Source organism: Coturnix japonica, chromosome 8, assembly GCF_054131305.1.
Source record: "Coturnix japonica strain WE chromosome 8, WE-NBRP24, whole genome shotgun sequence".
Classification (NCBI taxonomy): domain Eukaryota; kingdom Metazoa; phylum Chordata; class Aves; order Galliformes; family Phasianidae; genus Coturnix; species Coturnix japonica.
The window spans coordinates 2,822,595-2,844,676 of NC_140670.1; the positions used below are offsets into that span (position 1 = coordinate 2,822,595).

The 22,082-nt window shown below is 40.8% G+C and overlaps 1 protein-coding gene across 1 annotated transcript in view; it reads right to left on the bottom strand.

The window, feature by feature from the left end:
- Positions 1-6,659, bottom strand: part of SH2D4B (SH2 domain containing 4B) — a 64,874-nt gene extending 58,215 nt beyond the window's left edge. The window contains exon 1 of the mRNA XM_015866115.3: positions 6,476-6,659. Coding sequence (XP_015721601.2) covers positions 6,476-6,659 — 184 coding nt within the window. The remainder of the gene's footprint in view (positions 1-6,475) is intronic.
- Positions 6,660-22,082: the final 15,423 nt, after the last annotated feature.

Consider the following 22,082-nt stretch of genomic DNA (forward strand, 5'->3'; position numbering starts at 1 on the left):
AAAATAGGGAAGTCAGCTGCAGGGCAGAGGATGAGACTAAATAGTACAGACTTAAGGGCTAATCCAAGAAGGGCAGAGAAGTCCCCCTGGATTTGTTCCATCTCATATACATCTGGGTCACATGGAGACCAGAGATGTTTCTAGCCCCAGCTTGAGAAAAGAAAACGTTTAGAAGCCATTGTTTAAGCATAGCTCAGCACACAGCCACACTCGGCATGAACCCTGAGCAGCTGAGTTCTGCCCCAAGGTATCTAATACTAACAAAACTGCATTGCATCACAGGCTGCTATACACGTTGTGAATGCTACATCAAAGCTTTTCCAACAATTTCAAATTACTTGGCTCAGATCCCTAATCAAAAAAATAAAAATATTCAAATGTTTTCATTAGATTTTCAGTCCTCTCTAAATTGAAAACAAATACAAGACTTGACAGAATTCAAGAGCACATACAACCAGAAACTTTGGAAATACTGCAGTTTGATAGTTTTGGTTAGACCTATATCCAGTGATCCAGGGAACAAGAACACAAACGCTGCTGGGAGCATGCCTCTGTAGTGTTAGCCAAGCCTTAGCTAAGCATTAACACGACGTGGAGAAGATTTACTATAAATGAGCAATACATTTCTGAATGTATTCTGAATACTTCTGAATGATGTATTTCTGAATACATTTCTGAATTCAGAAATGTAGAGGAATGTCACTGTGTACATCCATGCACCTTTAAATGCGCACACTGAAACATAAACTTGCTGGTCTTCACCTGCAACAGTGATCTATCCTCTAACTACCCATTTGTGACATTTGAAATACCTGCTTTCAAATTGCTTCATCTATTCTCCAATGATTTTCCAACACAAATGTCATTTAGATAGAGAAATTATTTTCTAGCCATGCTGTGATAAACCTACCTAATTTTCTCCCAGCTACGCTTGTTAAGGACAGGTAAATAACAGAGTTTACAAATAGCTCCTGTCTGAACTTCCTGAGCTGCGGTTCACAATGAGTAAATGTCAGCATAAGAAGCAGCAGTCCAGCATTGTCTTACATCCCACATGGCTCCTCTTCAGCTTCCTAGAGCTCAATAGGCTTTGAAATCTCATTTTAGGTATTCTGACAGCTTTGGATAGCACACGAGACAAAATCCAAACTGGCAGCGTTCTTTGCTTAGTCCCAACTCCACTATACTGGTTAAAGGGCTCCTGCCTAATCACATAAATGCACTTCATTGCAAACTGCAGAGCTGCCCGTCAGTCCGCTGGGAACATCCCAAAGGGATCCTGAATTTTTGAAGAGGCTTACCTTAGTAGTATTAGTCCAATGAGAAAAGGCAACCTGTTTCATTACAATGAAGAAATATCCCTGAAAGATCAGCAAAGGAATCATTTACAAATAGAGGATAACCTCTAAATTTCAAGAACTCTATTCCTTTTTCAAGCTCTTTTGGTACAAGCCGTCAGTCAGAATAAAAGCTTCAAAATAATTCCTGTAACTTCAAATAAATTCATTAAATACCGTTGTTTTGGGAGAACCCGAAAGCAGTGCTCATCTTCTACCAGTATGTTCTAGGAAAAGTACAAACACAGGCTTGGTAGAAACAGTAAAAGCATCAGAACAGTTGACTATCAGCTAAAGGAAATCACAGAATCACAGAACTGTAGGGGTTGGAAGGGAACTCTAGAGATCATTGAGTCCAACCCCTCTGCCAAAGCAGGCTTCCTACATCACGTCACAGAGGTAGGCATCCAGGTGGGTCTTGAATATCTCCAGAGAAGGAGACTCCACCACCTCCCTGGGCAGCCTGTTCCAGTGCTCCATCACCCTCACTGTAAAGAAGTTCTTCCGCACATTCGTGCAGAACTTCCTATGCTGTAGGAATGAAATGAAATATTTCATTCCAAAGAAACGATGCCTTCATATTACTCCCTTTTATACGCTGATTTAGATTTTTAAAAGAGAGGAATTTTAAGCTGTTGAAGACCCTGGAAACACTTCATTCACCCTTCAAAACAAAATACTATCTTGGCTCAGTCTGATATAAATCTCAATTGCAACCTTTTCTCAAGACACTTGACCCAACCAACTCAAACATAAAAACAGGTATGATTTAGCTGTTACTGAGAAAGGGTGATATTAGTTTCTGCAGACATAAAGACTGAGACTGATTTCATGCAGAACGCTATAAACTCTCTCAGCAATTTACATCAAGCATCTCAACATTTAACGGGACATTTAAGACTGCTCTTCAATATCCCTATAAAAAAATCACTGTACACATTGGGTCTTTGCTAGGTAGTTTCCATAAGAATTGAAAAGTTATCACACTGAGCAGCATTTCCCCAAGCCTGTGGATGATTTTAAATCAAAAAGAAAGATAATCTTTATTTGAGGTGCCGGTTTTTTCTTCCCCAACTCCGAGCTTATGATTTCTACATGACAACGTCTCTTGCTTAGTACATCAAATCAGTTACACAGCACAGCTCGCTTTGCTTCAAATCAGGACTTCCACAGAAGTGGAATGATGACACCCAGGTATACCAGAGTGGAGTGGCTCCAGCAGCCTGCAGCAAACAAGGCAATCTCCTGTAAGCTCTTCTCCAACAAGTTCCGAGTCCTGCTCTTAGAGAGCAGAAACCTTCTTAGGTTTGTGTAACCACTCTTCGCCTGACATCAACCCTCTCATTTTCACAGATTTCCTGCTGACGTTGTTGCCAAGCCAACTTCCATCATATTTGAAAAGTTACGGCTGTCACATGAAGTCCCTGGTACCATCACTTCCATTTCAGAAAAAAAGGAAGGAAAACCCAGGGAACTACAGGGCTGTGAGCCTCACCTCCATGCCTGGGAACATCACAGAGCAGATCTTCCTGGAAGAGATCTTGAGGCAATGCAGAAAAATCAAAATTGCACTCATCATCACTGCAAAATGTTGAGCAATCTACCCCTTTTGATTTGCTATTGGTTTTGCACGCAGAGAAATAAAAAGTGAGCTCTTGAACTGGAGGAAAATTGTGCCCAGTTGTTGCACAGGACTACAGCTGAAACCCAAGCACTTTCTGAATTCTTATTATCACCTTTTTACACTATCTCACCCTATTCCTCCCCCAAGAGGCAGAGTAAGGTTTTCACAAGTAACTGTTCTATCTATGAGAAAAGCAGAAGAATCATTAGATTAAAGCATTAGATCATGAAAGCTACAGTAAGTTTCCAGTGGAATCAAATGCCTGACTTCCTCAACCATTAATTCCAATAGATCTCTCCCAAAACCTTCTGTAAGATCAGTTCTCCTGTACAGTTCTGTTGGTTGTGGTATGCTTTCATCTTCAGTCAAACCAAAAGGATGACGCAAATTGTTCATTAAAGAAGGTACATAGGTCACTCCAAAAGTAATGCCTCCTATTCATTTCCATGGAAACTGCAACAGATACACAGAGCAGAATAACGCTATTTGAGAGAGCACATTCTCAGCTAAAAAACACTATTTTTCAACAGCCACAATCACTAGTTATACATTGTTATCAGCAGTGAACAAGAGCCTGCATGTCACACTTGTAAAAATCCGCCCCAGTGGAAGTGATCCGCTGTTTCACAGCTGTTGTTATGGCCTTGTTGCTAAGAAAAGATTGCCTATGCAGCCCATCTTCCATCAGCCCAGACAGATGGAAGTCAGAAGGCAGGTTAGCACAGTTCAGCCAAGATTTCCATTATCATGTGGCAAGAAAAAGGTTGTCTTCTATTCTTGCCACATTGTGGAAGTTCAAGCCTTTAAGCTTAGTCAGGGTTACGGTGTAGCAGTCAGAGTTAATGGATTGTCTGGATTTCAGGAAATCCAGAGGAATTACCCCTTTTCTATCCCAAAAGATACACATGGAGGGCTATGGCTTGAATTTATTCTTCAGCAGGAATCCATGTTGCCTGCTGTTTTGGCACTGGCTTATAGTAGTAACACCACGTCTCAACAATTCTAATGAAATAATTCAGGCAACTATCATCTGCAAACTCATATTTGTTCAACAGGTCCTCACAAATATTATATGCTGTTCTTTCTCCTCCTGTGTGAGTACTGTCACCAAAGTTTCCAATGCTTGGAAGCCAATAATCTGCTCCATCCATAGTTCCCTTGTTATAATCTATCAAATCACACAGATGAGCTGATCAAGACGCTCTTCATTTGGTGGTGTGACAGCTGTGTACAAAATGTGGCTTGTCTTTCACATCACTGCAACAAAGCCAAAACACACGACCAACTGCCTCACTGCTCTCACATCCACTGTTAGGTCTCCATAAGTACCCAGCAGGTGACAATTAATGTTGTCAGCTGCAATTATTTTCCACACAGAGGAATTCAATGACACAACCATGCTACTTATGCCCTTCCATGTCAGACACCACTCCATCAGACTGCCCCTCTGCTGCTATCTGTCACATGGCAACAACATGTAATGGTTATCGGTGGGAAGGTTCAACCTCTACTGTCAAGCCGCGAGCGCCTGCCTCTGACACTGTGGGACAACCAAGTAAAATAGGAGGCATTACTTTCAGAGCAGCCTTTGTAAAATGTGAAATAGAAAGGTGCTGATGTGACATTTTACTCTATGTGAATGTGAACCTTTTTGTCAGTACAAATACAATCCACAAGTTACTCTGTTGCTCCTCTCCTCTTCTAATTCTTTATAAATCAGAAAATTAATTACCCAGAAAATAATCTCCTGTAGTAGGAAGCTGAACAGGTTTAATTCATGGTTTATATATGGAAATTTAGATGTCAACAATGTGACAAATCATCACATAAATATTTTTGCAGCTAGATTTTGCTGCATCTGTCTTTCCCAAAGAATGAGCATAATGCAGATTATCCCGAAGATAAAGGGCTGTTTAGGTTTAAGGATCTGAAAGTCATTTTTAACATTTTTTTTTTCAGCTACAAATCAATCTGGATGAACAAAGTTATTGTGCTGTATGAGAGAAGCAATCCTGATGCCATTCTTTTTAGAGGGGAGATATTCACTGTAAGAAGACTAAGATGAAGAAAACAGAAATTAAACAGAAATTGGTTTCCCAACTTCTACTTTGTCATCTGTGAGGGGACACTTTAAAGTCACTATTGCTAAATAGGCTGTCTTTAATGTTCCTCCCTTACTTCAAGGCTACCATTCTTACCTACCCTAGAGTCATTTTATAGAGGCCCTAGCTTCAAGTGAGCCTTGAAAACTACTTTTGCTTTGAAACACATTTCTGTAGTCATAGAGTTTGAATTGCCAAGTATCTATCTGCTTGGATATACTTGGTACTTTGTAAGGCTCAGCTGCCCTAAACTTGTTAAGAAGTCTGACAACGGAATCCAATAAGTTATCTGCTTTCAGGTGCTCAAAGCAAAGCCTTCTACTGTAGGTATGAGTTAACAGGAACAACACTTGACACAGAGACTGCAGCTGTAATGAGCTACCTAGGATCATTAGTAATTTTGAATGTTCAGACTTGAATTGATTTAAAGATTGGATAAGATGTTCAGCATTTCACAGGGAATGTTTGACAAATCTCTGTGACATCTCCTCCCTGAGTGAGGAATGGTTGCAACTACATTTTCATGAGGAAATTGTTTTCTATCATGCATCAGTCTGACAACTTCATCCTCTTGATGAAGAAAGAGTTGGAAGCCACTGGCCCAAAAGAGACAACAAGGAAATACTTCTATTTATTCTAAACCACTTGAACCCAACATCAAATACTCGGTAACGACCAAGTAGAAAAATCTATTTTTTTTTTTTTTCCCATGACTTCACTTACTCTTTAAGCCAACACACATTCAGCACTCATAATAGTCTGAGGATGGAGCTCTGCAGCTGAACTACATACTCCACATAAACTCATCTTTGTGGGGTTTTTTTGTTGTTGTTGCTTTGTTGTTTTTTGTGTGTGTGTGTGTGTGTTTTCTGTTTTTATCCTATTTCCAACCACCTATTTGAGACTGTATAGCTGAACATTTAGACTCGTGTGATGTGGCTGTTCTTACGTAACATCTTATTCACAGTCGACCCTTCCCAAGCAACTCCACATTCATGAATCTATTATCATATAAACAATTAGTGGCAAGTTAAGAAACCTCAACAGCATAGATAAGCCTGCCTTTTGCTCAGCTGAGGAGCAAGAAAAGGGATGGCAAGCAAAGAAAAAAGCCCCAGTAGCGGGAGACCTGGTAATCTCCAGTTACCACTGATAAAATGGGAGCAGTGATTTCTGTCTGAGACACTTTGAAATGATTCCCTTTGCTCCCACACTAAACTATTCCCTGGAGAAAGAACCAGACTTGAGACATAAAGAGCAGGAACAGTGTTTTTGCTGCCCAAGCCTGTTTTGCCTATGGGGACAGCTGGCAAGCTTCCTTGTAATCTCTTTCAGAAATGCTGTATCACAGCCAGTTGCATGCCCATCTCCCCCAGCTCCAGAGCAAGCATAGGAGGAGGTTACAAGCTTACTTTGTTTGCGCCTTGCTGTTTTTGTCAGCATAGCCTCCTCCATTCGTGCTTTTTCTTCCCTCTCCTTCCAGCGCCTCAGCTGTTCTTCTCTCATCTTGTAGAACAAGATTTGCTTTTGCTCTTCATTCAGCTCTGCCAGGAGCTCAGGGTCGATATACATATCACGCAAAATTTGCTGCAGCATGACTACTCAAAAAGCAAAGAGAGAAACTTTCTCCCAACTATCTTCAGTACAGTGATGAAATCCCAACTACAGCACTCCAGAAAGCAACCTGCAGCAAAGGAATTCTCCTATGCCAGCTGGCCCAGCAGAAGCTCAATTCTTCTTGCTCTGTCCCTCTTCTTGCAGGCATATTCTGTTCCTCTTCTCTTACAGTGACTAAGTTCTCTGCTTATCTCATCCACCAAAGGTTGTGACAGGTGTCGAGTGAAACGAGGGGGGAGGAATGGAAAAGGATGAGGAAATAAATGAAAAGATCAAAAGAAATAAATAAGACTCTTCAGTATTCCTGACTGCAAACAGGCGAAAGTAAAAGATTTTTGCCTGCACCCATCATTTTTGCTCCCTTGAGTAGAAGGAAATTCAATATAATGAAAGTCCGGGACTTCTGGCTGAGGTGGTAATATGCTCCCAAGGGTGTCAGCGTTGCCCTGGGGGTTTAAAGTGATGTCATGGTTTAAGGTATCACCTACACCAACAATATCTATGTCACTTTGGGAACTGATCTCTTCAGATAAGGGAGAAGAAATGAGTTTGCATATTATTTCCCAGTGTAACCTGTTAACTGGTCTCAATGGGGTAGGTCATATCAGCTCATATTTACGTGGTGCTGACAAATATGGTCATGCAAAGCGATTAAAATCTCTTTAAAATTAAAAGCAGATGTAATAAAAGCCGCAAGAATCTTGTTAACGCTTTATAAATAGTAAATTAATATTAATTAAACAAGAGGTAGTTCTCAGCAGTTCATGTGGACTACGCACATCCTGCTGGCAATTCACTTCCTGCTTTGTGAATGAATAAAGATATAATACTTCTCTTCAAGCAAACTGTGACCTTACACTATTCAACAGAGTTTTCACCGAAGTCTAGAAAACAATATATCAGCACCAGGATCAAGTGTCAGTAAATTAGACGAGAGAAGTAAAAGCTGAATTTCACATTCAGCTCTCCCTGGGCACTCCTCTGAGGAGCAGCAACATGCTGTGAGGAGGGGACACTGTCCAAGAAGACAGAAGATGAGGCCATCCAGAGTTTTAACAAAATGCAGAACACATCTCAGGATGTAGCATCCCATTGAGTGATATTTGCACAGCCTATCTATCTTAGGGTTTACTACTAGAAGGTAGACTACATAGGGAAGATCCACACTGTGTTGCCAGAGTGATCAGAGTGCCACTCATATGGCATTCAGAACAGATCAGCGGAACTGCCATGAAACAGAACTGCTGTGAAGTCATCTTCCTTTTCCACTCCTTGTCATTAACAATTACCAGAAGCAAGATACCTAATTTGCAGTAGCACTAGATTGTCTGTAAGGGAAGAGGATCACAGATGATCCATCCAACATCCTCCTGTATCGTTTTTCAAATTAGATACTATCACTTATTGCTAATATGCTTAACCCCATCCCTCACCAGCAACGGCTCCTTACTGGCGTGCACAACAGGTGACAAGAAGATGCCTGCTCATGCAATGAATTAGTATCGAGTTACTAATTATTCCCGGTGCTTGCTCTCTCTCACACCGGAAATGAGAAGTTCTAAAGCTCAAGATGTACTCACAGCTGTGCTACAAAGACTGTACTAGGGGCAACAATACTTCACACAAAGTGATGCATTTCTCCTGCACAGAGAAACAAACCAGGGAAATTCACATGCAGATGCCTCCCTGGGGAGTTGCCTCCAGCTCCTGACACCAGTTCCTGAGCAGAGAAGACACAAAATTGGAGTCTCTTTCCTCCTTCCCGTACTCCCCTGGGTTCTTGTCTGTTTTCCTTGCTCTGGGAAATAAATGGAAGGATTAGAAGACGAGGGCACACAAAATTACCAGTCTCAACTCATCCTACTAACCACCTGTATACAATCAGTGACCCCTCTTCCCCTGTTAACACAGAAAACCCAATTACGATGGCAGTTACGCTGCGAAGTGAATCATCACTTATCTTAGCGACCTTCATTGCAATCACAGAAAGTTAGAACAAAAAAGATCACTCAGGAAATGCTAAGTTTACTTAGAAAAAATAATTGCGTAGCAGCTCAGCTTCTGTTTGCCTTTAACAGCACTATCCTTTAACTGCATGACATGCTACATTTTTCCTCACAAAGAAAATAGCTTTATAGATGTCTTAAACTCTTAAATGGCTTTCATGGTCCTCGTATTCCAAAGCTGACACTGTTATTGTGTTTACTCATGCTGAACTCCTTCAAAGTAAACTAAGTATCATAATTTCAGCAGAAAATGCTTCTGATCTAAATTAAATTTCAAGTAAAGAGACTGTATCACATGATAACAGAAACCTTAAGATTCTCCTTTAGCAGCGCCTTCAGCTGCTTCCTCTGTACAGAGTCCAGTTCACACTGCACTTCAGGTTATCTCTTACATACAGGTTTTGTGTCATAAAACAAAACGCTTCAATTTTATTTGGCTTTTGTTTGTTTGTACATTTTTGTTTTCCTTAAAGAAATAGAATTTGGCAAGAGAACACCTAGAGGAAGAAACACTTTGCTTCTATTTGTTTCTTCTATTTTTCTTGGTCAGGTACAGAAAGAGGAGAGCCTGGGGGATTTGGCCTTCCTTTCTCTGCTTTTATTCAATTATACCAAAACTGTGGCTTCACATTTTGGCACTAATTGAAAAAGACTCGCCTTTGTAAAGGCTTCAGGGCAAGCAGTTTTGCTGTTCTAACCATTTGTCATCTTCCCAATTTTATTTTACTTGACTTCGCAGAACAAAAAATCAAATTGTGATCACAAGCTATCACAGGGCAAAGAACAAACTTCATCAAGGACTACGTGCGCTTAAGCACGATAAGAAGAGCTGTTTCTGAACAGCATTCAGCTGCAGAAGTAGCTCAGGATGGAGATCCGAGATGCAAAATAGCATACAAACAAATCTTCAGGCAGAAACTGGTAATGTTAATGATCAATCACATAACAGTAACAGCAAAAGCAAGGAGATGAAATGACTACTTCATGAATAACCCACTATCTGAAGATTATTAACTCAAAACACACAAGAATGCTAACCAAATAATTGAGTGGAATTAATTTATTCCTCTGTGGGGTTTTTTATTATTATTTTTTAAGTTCACATTTGGAAGTGATTTATTGTAATTACAGAAATTAAACCACTAAACTTCTACTAGTTTAGTCTGACTTCTACCACCCTCGGTAAGAGGGTGAAGAGGAAGCAAAGCTGCCATGTTGCCTGTGTCTTCCTGATCATCCTGACACTCTGTCTTACTAGAGAGTCCTTATGCAATATTCTTTCCAGAATTTCTCTTCCTCCATTGGAATCATTTTAGACATGAATGCTCTCCTCACATTAAGCCTTTGATGATCGTTACAAGTAGACTTTTCACGGCCTATTTGACTTAACAACATCTAAGAGAGGCGTCTGACTCTATTCAAGGGATGCAAGGGTTCCTTCTCTCTTGACCGCCTCAGTGCACCCATTTTAAGTATGTGAAAAGTTTACCTACACAAACGTAAAACTGAATTTTTAACCTAGTACATTCTGGTCCTTGTCATATAGCTTAACAGATCTTATGTAATCCAAATTAGTAAACAAAGTCTCAAAGCCATTAAGAAATCACCATGTGTCCTTATCATAGAATCATAGAATGGCCTGGGTTGAAAAGGACCACAGTGATCATCCCATTTCAACCCCCTGCTATGTGCAAGGTCACCAACCAGCAGACCAGGCTGCCCAGGGTGACATCCAGCCTGGCCTTGAATGCCTCCAGGGACGGGGCATCCACAGCCTCCTTGGGCAACCTGTTCCAGTGTGTTACCACCCTCTGGGTGAAAAACTTCCTCCTAATATCCAACGTAAGCCTCCCCTGTCTCAGTTTAAAACCATTCCCCCCTGTCTTATCACTGTCCACCCTCATAAGCAGCTGTTCCCCCTCCTGCTCGCACGCTCCCTTTAAGTACCAGAAGGCTTCAATGAAGTCTCCCTAGAGTCTTCTCTTCATCAAGCTAAACAAGACCAGCTTCTTCATTCTTTTTTACAAGACCTGAACCTCAAAAGGCAACCTTGAAGAGACACCAAATCCAGTATTAAAAACTTCTCCCCTGACTGGGATTAATTCACAGTTTGAAATAGCTTGGCTCAGCAGATTCAGACAACTCAGATCTGGGAAGCTTGGGAAGACGACAGCTATTCCGACAACATGTGACATGAAACTTTATACCAACAAACAAAATTTCTCTTTCCTTCCTTTTTCAGACCTGATTAGGATATGGATGAACTAATGACTGGCAAGGGCAGGGAAAACTGAAGTAAGGACAACTGACTGTGGGCATTCTCCATTGCCTCAGCCTTTCTGAAAAGTTAAGGAGACAATGACTCATCCGTTACCCTTTTCACCTACCTCAACACTCCAAACTAAGCTAAAACAATTACAGAAGGATTATGCCTCAAGAGCCTATGAACAAAACAGAAGATTACTATCAGAGCTGTTCTTTTCCGGCAGTTGTTACCTTATTATAACTTCCATACAACTTGATGCTCTAATTAGTACTAGTCCAGAAAGGAGCGCAGAGCTGTTTAAAATTTAAGACTGGAGATTCCTTTAATCTTTAACAGCATCTTCTGGGACCAGACACACAGTCTCTGGTATAGGAGCTTTCTGGCTCAACAATGCTCAGCACTGTCACTGGAATTCATCTGCTGGGGAAACAGGGAAGAAGAGGAAGCACAGAAAGATGATTTAGCCCCATTTTAGAGAAAAGGGGAAAGTGTTTAATTGGCTAAGCCTTTCTCATCTCTTCATTCAGTTTCTTCCAAGCACGTGTACCCTCTATTCCCTGGGCTGAACAGCTCACTGGCAACGCTGATGAACGCTGAACCAGCAGAAGAGCATTTTCCTTCAGATTTTATAACACAGCTACCTAACCTAGTTTAGCCATGTCATTTACATAAAAATATTCAGCTGTAACCTACATACCATGGGGAAATATGCAGGAATAATACACCTCTGTCCATAAAGAAAGGAACAAAATAATGAAAGACAGCATAAAGAAAAAAAACATGGCAAAGAAAATGTGGCTGAACTCCACAGCCTTAATCTTTGTGTCTGTTTTGTACCTTTTTAAACACATTTTTCTTCCCCCAACCCCATCCAAGATGAAGCAGTGTGCAGCATCTGTATTTTTCAAGTCCCACTGCGTCAGCATCAAAATGAGAACAGAAGAAGCTGGAACTGAAAGGTGCAGGAGGGAGCTGACTGTGACACAGGAAAGGTAATATTCATATTTCGTACAAGGCTTTCTATACATGAACAAACCTGTCACTAGAAAATTAAGTACATTAGAGCACTCAACACAACAAACCTGTCCTGCGTCTGTTATGCACATTGCTGCCAATTAAAAACTTAGAAATAAGCAATTGAGAATTATCCCTTCCCCACCTCCTCCATCAGAAATGGGCACATTCTGTTGCATCCTTCCTCCTCCAGTTCCATAGACAAGTCTGTGGCTCCCTCTAAGGGCTAAAACAAGCAGGGACTTGGAACAAGCTCGTATAAAGCTGCCTGGAAGTCTACAGCACAAACTGCAGAGGGATCAGAATGATCAGCAGATCATTTCCCTGAAGCTGCTATTCCATTACAAAAGCATCACGTAGGATAAGGATGAGTGAACGTTTTCCCGGTCTTCCTCCTCCATACTGAGCTAGTACCGGTAAATGAGTTTCTTTCAGAGTATGGACTTGCTCTGTATGCTTATCACCTCTTCATTGGTTCAAGATGTGTATTTCTATGGGGCAATGCTTACGCCTCTGTTGTCTGCAAAAAATTAGACTATCCCAAAGACACATAATCCTTGCATAGATGCAGACTACAGAGCCATCTGTCATTATATCACGCCCCTAGGGTTCATTCCGCACTCTGCAACACCACTTGGCCTTCAGAAGTCACACCAGCTATTTCTGCCTAGCAGCATAGCAATCCTACTGAGCAATCCTACCTGAGGCCTATCCTTTTGTGTTCTGTGCTACAGCTGTTGTACACACGATTACGCTGGAGCCCACAGTGCCTCCACAGTTCAGCACAGTGTATCAAAGACTTGATAAGCTGGGTAGAAAGGACAGCACTCCAATTGTTCTTTGAAATGACAGCTGATGATGATGAAATTCTGGCCTATGTCACCAGAGTCAGAGGTTAACACAAGTTAGTCAGCTTTCTTAAGTTCAGTCTTGTTTTAATTTTAATGCTTCTATAGTAACAGACACGAATGCAACCCAAACTAGAACACTGCATGCTTATTGCTATTAATACACTCACAACAGCAAGAAGCATCAAAGAGCTGGCAAGTCCCATCACAGTTTTTCAAATGGAGAATGAAAAATCCACGTAAAAATTATTCTGAGTGAAAGATAATTAAGTAAACACAACAGAAAGAAGTCAAGGTTCTTTGACAGTCATATCCTGGTATGACAGCTTGCAGCAACAAAGGTCCCATCCCATAAGCCTAGTACTGGAAAGACTTAACTTGCAGGGTAGGGGCTAAAGAGGAAGGAAAAACATTCACACTGCAGTGAACCCAATCAGAGCTCTCAGTGCACCACTGTCCTCTCATTTGCATTGTGCTGTCTAATTCAGTTGGTGCCTTTGCAGTTATATGTCATTTACAAAACAATAACTAAGCTTTTCAGGTCAGCCCCTCAGCTCTGAGCAAGGTGTACTTGGTTGGCAGACAGCAGCTCCTGCTTAGGATGCAATTAGAACTCAGTAAGTGTCTGCAGGGATCTGTTCTGGTCTTAAGTAGACTAAAAGGCCCAAGGGCAACTGTCTCCAAGGAACATCTTAGTTAAAAATATATGCAGAATACTGTGCCCCTTGCTCTCCTATTTACACTTTCCCACTTATGTCAGGTTCCAATGTTACACCATGCTGTATTAGATACAGCATGTGCTTCCCCTGCATGATGCAGTTAAGCTCCATGCTACTTAAGTACAAAATGCATCAGTCCATCTGTTTCTCAGCAGAAATCTCTGTAGCTGAGGGAGGCCATTCGTGGCTCTTCAAAGCAGAATTGGTTGCCTTTCGACTCATGACTGATAAGCTTTTCCCAAGATCCTGCACACCTTTCCTTTTTATCTATTTACTTACTCACTTCTCTATGGTCTTTATAATGAACCGTTAAGCCAAGATGGGACTTCCAGTACAGACAGCCTCCTAAAAATACTGATCTTGTCTGCTCTTCTCTTCCCTACCCCTCGGCACACACATGGCTGCACAACAGGATACATTTCTTCAAGAAGGAATTTGGTTTTCTCCTCCATATGAATTATTCACTTTGTGTATCTGCAAAGCCCCAGAGACCTTTGAATACCATGACCCAATTACAATATTTAATTATTCCAGAGTTTGGTACATTTTCAATGAAATCTATTACAATAAGCTACCCAAGAGATACCGCATTCTAAATTATGTGAGTTTCTTCTCTCAGATATATATTAACTTTTGAAGATGTTCACTAAATTCACCTTTTTCCATTTAACTGCAAGTGCAACAAAACGTATCATGTGAGGCCTAATTTTCTTTAGTATACTGCCTGGTACAATGCACCCGCATTATGTATAATGCAGCAGTCACATCATATCAACTTCTCATCATATTAGACACTGCATTACGGCAGCTAAATTGATTACTGGTATAATTGAAGGCCACCGGTAGGAGAATTTTTAATCATTTAAATGACTCATCAGCTTTACATACATATTCCCTTGCCTTAGTGGCATCATGCAAGTGATTTTCCTTCATGACATGGCATTCTGATCATTTAAGCCACTTCTTATTCTTGTCATTTTCGCGGGCAATAAAATCCTACAGACTTACACAAGGCAATCTGGACAGGATTTCTTTTCACCAAGGGACTTTTGTTTGTGGGACGTGATAAATATTTCAGGTAGCACAAACTAGCTGCCATTTGCGATTATTTCTGTTTGTTGCCTTTGTTGTTTCTTTTTTAATACATATTTCAAAATAGAAAGTCAGACTACTGCTTGTTTCCAGATGTCAGCATTTCCACAAGCATTTTTTTCATTGTACTATCCTTTAAAACCATCTGTGAGTTTCAGCTTCACTCGCTGTCCATCCCATAAGAGGGAAAATCCTCTGCCGCAAGATTCCTAGCTTTCTGCTGCAGATCACATTCAACACTTTCTGTGTCCTGATGCTTAGATGATGGGCAAAAGGCTTAAAGACCAGCAACATTGTTCTGAAAATCCTCCTCTTTTACTTCGTAGCCTTTTTAAGACCTTCTCCATTCTTGTCATAGACTGCGGGACAAAGAACAGCTCAACACTGTTAGGACCTATTTTTTCTTTTTTTGGACTCTAATCATCTCCACACTTTCAAGCTACAAAACCTGGATTAAGCCTGCTGACTCATTTTCACAATACAAGACTTAGCAGCTCTGGTATTCCTGTCTGTATTCCATTTGCTCAACTGAGAGAACACATGCTTCAAAGCTATTTGCAAAATCAAGACAGATCCAAGTTTCACAATGCGGATGTGCCCCAACACTCCCTTATGATGAACGTGTGAGGATAAAAATAATAACTATTTCTCCTCATCCTCTCTTCTCTCACCATACCTTCAGCTTCTTCCAGCAGTGTCGCTCAAGGCAGTTCTTCACACTCTTATTTGTTGCTTTCTTCCAAACTTCTGCACTGGGTTCCCCGCTGCTGTTTTCCGTGCTAAGCCTCCAGACAGTTTTGACAGCTCCCTTCAGAGAAAGAAGACCAGCTCATGGAAAATCCCCCAGAACTCCTCACTGCAACAGAGCATTGAGCTCTCCCTGTGGCATCTCACCCTTAGTCCCACTCAATAGATAGGTGACATTCCTCTACATTGCCCGCAACTCAAAGATACGAGGGTTATACGCTACATTACATTGAATATTATACAGTACAAATGCAAAATGACTAGTGATTGGCAACCCTGCCAGTGGCAGGAGGGTTGAAACTAGATGATTAATCTGGTCCTTTTCGACCCAGGCCATTCTATGATTCATTCTATGATTCCATGTCTAATCTACTCATGTGACTGATGAAGTTTTTGCTCTGTCCTATACAAGTTAGTTCCCACGAAGAGACAATGATTGCCATATTTCCTAGCCATTCTTGAGTGAGAACAGATTCAAGCAGTTGATAGCTAGTGGTCTATGTCCCTTCTCTCCTTTCACTAAGCCATCTTAAGCCACCTACACATCTGAAGAGGATATCCTGGGATTCCCCAAAATAAGATTATAACCAATTGCCAAACAAGATTATTTCCATGTGTCCACCTTAAAATTCATTAAGTACCTACATAGCTTACCATTGGGCATTAAGTATGCCACCCAGGAAGGAGATAATACACTATTACTGTCTCACATTTCTCTCCTCTCTCTCTGCTACCTGTATAGAATGTACAAAATAGAATATAGAAGCCAAGTATAGAATGACAGAAGTTATATGAATTTTCTGCTACCACAAGCATATCCTTATTCTTCAGAGCTCTGATCTGGCTGCAATGGCTACAGTCTCCGGCTCGGAGTCGCTCACAGTTGCCTGCAGGCACATTCCCACTACAGCTGGAATGACTTGAGCTCCATAATGCTTTTTCACACATTGCAGGTTTGGATCTCATTACATTTTCAGGAATCCAATGGCTAATATCAAGTTTTACATCCTATCAGTAGTTACCATACTACCTGACCCTGTCTTCTCTTCCAAAGACCTCTCACCATAATGGCACAACTGAGTTGCTCAGAGAACTCCTTCATCCACAATGCCTTAACTAACTTTTCTGCTCTAAACTACAAACAGACTCATCTTTTTACGCTTACCTTTCTTTCAGTTTATTCTAATAACTCCAAAATCCAGGCCAGGACAGCGTACAATCTTATGACTATCTTCTGTGTAGCCTGCAGCCCAGCTCACTGTATTCACAAGGCTGGCCATCCCATAGAAGACTGTCTTATACCACCCTTGGGAGCACTGCTATCTTTCAGCTAAACCTGTGAAGCAGAAGAGCTCACTTGCACCTCCTGAGAGCACACAAGTAGATCAAATTCGTTTATGGAAGGGGAGGCATCAGAGCACTCAGTCATTCATGAAGTCTCTAAATCATCAGCACAAAGAGCCATCTGGCTCCCAGTCTGAGCTACTGAGTTGGATCTGGTCCCTCTGATTTGACTAAATGTGATTTTAACACTAGTACTATTGAGTCTGAACAGAGCCATCCAGTAAGTTAGATTTTACTGACACAAGCAGCAATGTTGAATCCATGATTCTGATGATTATCAGTTTCCACTGAGATTACTCATTCCCTAAAATAAAGCTAAAGGCCCAAGTTACCAGCTAATTTTTCATTCTTCTCCACTGACACCACAACCAGTTCTCTGCAAACCAAACTAAGCATGAAACCTGAGTGCTCGAGTGTGCTGCTAATTCCTGCAAAGACAGTCCATTTTCTCCTATGGAATTCATAAAGATCATACATGTGTTATTTCCAGCCTTGGGAACAAATGCTGCATGGATAACAGGGTGAAATTTAATAGCCTGTGATGATCAAGATGATCTAACAGTACCTTCTGACTTATTTACTGTAAATCTATATACTCACCCAAGAGTCAGACTGTTCCCAAATGGAGTCATCACTGAATAGCACAAAGCAGGACTAAGACATGATAGCTGCCAGAAGGCACCAGAGTAATGCAGTACATGGGCTGATTATTTTATTTAGTCTTTACTTTGATCATATAAAGTAATAATCCTTATAATCATAATAAACATTATAGAACTGAAAACAAAGTAGCCTTCTATCCCTCTCCAGGATTTATTGGATTTGCTTGCAGCTTTGTCACCAGCAGAGTGCCTCCTTTGTTGGCCCAGCTGTTAATGAAAACACTGACTGAAGCAAGCACTTAACTTCATTCAGTAAAGGCAACTCTACTGAAATCAATGGGATTAGCTGGAGTGTGCAATATCAACCAGCTTTGTAGGTCACTGAAGAATCAGTGACAGACCAGACGCTACTCTTTGATGAAAAGCCTAGGAAAAACAGTGATATAAGTGGGAGTATTAAACGATATGGAGGGGAAGAGGGAAAAATGGGCTGAGTTGTTACAGCTCTTCAGAAGCCCCACGGAGTACACAGCCAGCATAGCAAGTTTCCAGGAGACTCTCTGTCCTGCAGGCTGTGTCACTCTGTAGTCTCTACAACATCACCAAAAAAAAAAATCCAAGAAAACAAAAACATACAAAAAAAACCCCAAACTCAAACCAGTAAACACATCATCTCAAGGCAGAGATCCAAGACACAAACAGGATGCTGCAAACAGGTGGCTTCTTTGGCAAAGATACACATATATTCAGGTCCCTTTGGGCAACGATTAGCAAGTGAAACGCTAAGGCAACCTTGAGGCTTCCCTAGGCTACACAGCTACTTGAATTGTCCCAGCTTTGCTTCAGGCCTTTCCCACAAAACCCTACACAAACAGCTGTATACTTTATGTCCCAGACACTGTCAATTGTCTTTTATTCATTTCACGTTCTTTACTTCAACCTCAATATTGATTCCAAACATGTTCTGAGGCTGTATTTCTTTAGCTTTTATCACTGTTACCAAAACTCAACATTAGAACTTCTTATTTCCAGAAAATAAAATACATCATGGGCTAACATGGACAATATTTGGATTCTTCAGAAGTGATGCTACAGACATTCATCACATTGAACAGGAACTAAACAGCCTATTCAGGAAAAAAAACAAGCTGCAGGATGATGCAGATGTTTGATATAGGAAGTCATTTTCAAGTCAAACCTGAATTAAGAACAGAGGGGGAAATCATAGAATCAGGTTGGAAAAGCCCTTAAAGATCATCGAGTCCAACCATGACCTTAACATATTACCGTAACAACCCTCCGCTAAATCATGTCCCTGAGCACCACATCCAAACTGAAAGGAAGAACAAACATTATTAAGAATTGAAAATAAAACTAAGGAAAAATAAGGTATCCTGGGTGAGTAAGGTGGAATCTCATACTTTACCATATTTTAACAAAAGAAAATTTGAAAAAGCAACACAGAAACTCTTCTGCTAAAGGGATTCATTTGTAGCTTCAGGATGACAAGTGCTGGGTAAGGTAGAAGTCCTGAAACTGGAGCTGAAACCAAGGTCCAGAGTTAATGATGAGGGTCTTCCAGAAATCCATGAACTTACCACACTTGCAGCCTTTTCTCCATTAGAGTTTGTTCATTTTTATCACTGTTATATAGCTGTTACACTTCAACGAAGTAGCTCACAGCATTAAAGGTACCTGATCTCATATGCAAAGACAATTCACGGTCTTTGGTAAATGTTCAATAAACCATCATATACTGGAGTACGCTTCCATTTTTATATACTCCTTTGTCATATGAGCATTGTCAATAAATATATATACATATGAGCAACACTATGTGCCAACATATGAGCCACTACAAAAATAAACCTTATCACCTCATAACTTTTTGTATCTAAAAATACATTGTCATTGCTGAAGTGGAACGAGATGAATAAAGTCCACAGCAACCTTAGAATACAGGCAATTTTGAATACCAAGCATGTGCACATATACCCTTTTTGACATTTCTTTTCCTAAGTTCACGTGCACCAGCAATAAAACAATAAATCTTTCTCGTGGATTTACAATGCATCTTACAGGCTATCCTGTGTCCTACAAAGTCAGATGTTCCTGCAATCATGCCACAAGCCCTCTCCTAAAAAAACTACGCTGAATCCTGATGCAAATTTTTAGTTTTCAAGGAAGTTTTCAGTACCATAGGCATAATATACCAGCTGATCAGAACAGTTTTTACTAAATCGTGTACAATGAAAACCTAAATAATTCAGATTTATCAACAAGCATCTTTAAGAAAGGATAATTGGGTTAGGTCTGTAATGCTACAATGGGATCCAAAGTACCACAATAACAGCAGGGTGACAAAGTGTTTGGCTGCTGCAAATGAGAACGAGCTCACATGCAGCAGCCACAAACGCAAAAATGAAGGAAAAGAGCCACTTAGCTTTGGAAGGCCTCATGCATGTAAGGATGTCCAGCAAGAGAAACCCTCCCCTCCACCACCAATCCTTAAATGAAGTCTGAGAAGGGTTAGACCCTGGCTCCAGCCCTTCCGGCCACTCAGCTGCATTGCGTGCCCCTGAGCGGGCCCTGCCTTCCCACCAGGTGCTCCATCACTGCTCCAGGCCCTGACTTAGCATTCACACTAGAGGTATAAGTATGAATGTAAGACACTCATTGCGCTGGCCCTATTATCTATGTCTTTGAAGTACCTGGATTAATTTCCATTCAATCCCTAGTCTCAACAGATATCAGCCTGAATAGAATCTGCCCATTTCCACCCCGGCTTTACCAGCATAGCTGTATGTGTGTACGTGGTCTTCTAACTGAAATCCCAGGGTTTCCATTCCAGACATATCACCACAGAGCAAGTTGACTTTTGTGAAAACCAAAAGACACCAAAATCTTCCCAACATAGAAGAAAACAAGATGTCAAAACTTCAAAAAAAAAAAAAAAAAAAAGACTGAATCCAGGCAGCTGCTACTGTTACCACGTGTTATGAGGAGAATTATTTTCCTACTGAAGCAGACAAGATGAATGAAAAATCTATAGGTAATTTAAAATTTGCTAGGTACGCAAAGCACGTAGAACATTTTGCAAATGCAGAGTGGCAGAAGAGTTCTCCTAGATAAGAGATTTGCTCAGTAAGTCCCCAGATCATTGCTAATATGACATTTCCCAGTCTCAGAAATAGCTAGGAAACCCAGGGAAAAAAATCGAACATGCATTTATTCTTTTATTTCTTGGTGTTTGAAGAAATTATATCACAGTAAGACAGTGACAACCTAGGATTTCACATATGCAATGCATTACAGTCGTGGTATCAAGGAATGGAAATCAGTACCACGTCCACAACCTTAAGGGATGCCCAGGAAAAGAAGACTGCTCTAGTATCACACAGATACACAGCTGTTGTGTCAGTGAGCAGCACACATTAAGACTGTGTAGGTTTTACTCCCTTCCTGCATTTCACTATTAGATTTCTAATTCACGGTGAGCCAGTTAATTTTCTGCCTAGTCAGTTTGGCTTAAAAGTTCCAGGGTGTGAGCAAAGTCTTTTCCTTGTTTTAAGGATGGGCACATTAAAGACTGAGAAGAAAAGCATTTTTTTCCACAGAGCACATCAGGAGCAGAGCCCTAAATGTGCCTTACAAGCAGCCTGACAATATGCACCTCCACTACTCCTGTGCTGTACAAGATCAGGATCTAGCCCTGCCCACAGAGAACGAGAGGCTTGCTGTGGGCCTCAATGGGAAATTCCATAACAGCTTATTTCCAATCCTTTCCAAATAGTTTGCTGAAGCATGACCACAGGCTCCAGCTCTGTCCTCTGTTGTTCTCACCCTTCACTCCAACTCCTCTGCTTCCCCTTCTGCTTCCTTTGGTTTATTTTCATCATAGTTACAGAAATAACATCATGTTAAGTGAGTAAGCCAATGACAACTCCTCTTCTAAAAATCTTTTGACTTTCCCAAAATAAATGCATCTACCAGACCCGTGAACCAGACTAAAATGTCCTTCAATTTCTATTCTAAAGCAGAGAAGAAAAATGATAATGTGCATAAAAGCATTGCATATTCTCTGTGTAAAGAGACATTCCCAGCAAGTCTCCTGGCATTCTGGTGTAATGACCAACACGGGTGTACATCGCTGACTCTCTCCTGAAGATACAATCCATTCATCAAGAACACTCCTCTACTTATTCCAGATCGTTCCCTTTACCTTTGTATTTTCATTTTTAGAATGCTGTTCTACACATTTAGATTACCGCCCAGTCTTACTTTGCTGTAATCTGCAAACTGATCAGTTACATAGATAAAAATCACAGTTCATTTGACACAGGATTTCCATACCTGGCTGCTTGTTGGTGCTTTGTGCAGCATTATGAACCTCTTTTCCCATTAGCATTCACCACAGCAAGTTGATGAATAACACTGTAGATGAGTTTATCTGACGTGATTTCTTACTTGTCTTCACCAACTTACCGTACACCTCATTTTGTTTCCTTCATTTTTTTACAAAGGACAGCTGTTATTTCTCCCCCTATTATTATTGTTCTATATGTACCCATGAGTGTAATAAGTTCCTTGAAATCTTTGAAAATTTCCCATTAACTTCAGAAGGCACTGGAAACAGCCGCTATAAAGGCTGAACGTTTCTGGCATACATAATGCCATAGCAGCTTCACCACCTACTGATCCATGCTGTACTTTCTATTGTATCTCCTTTAGGGCTTCTCCCTTTAACATGCCTGCAAGCAGCTA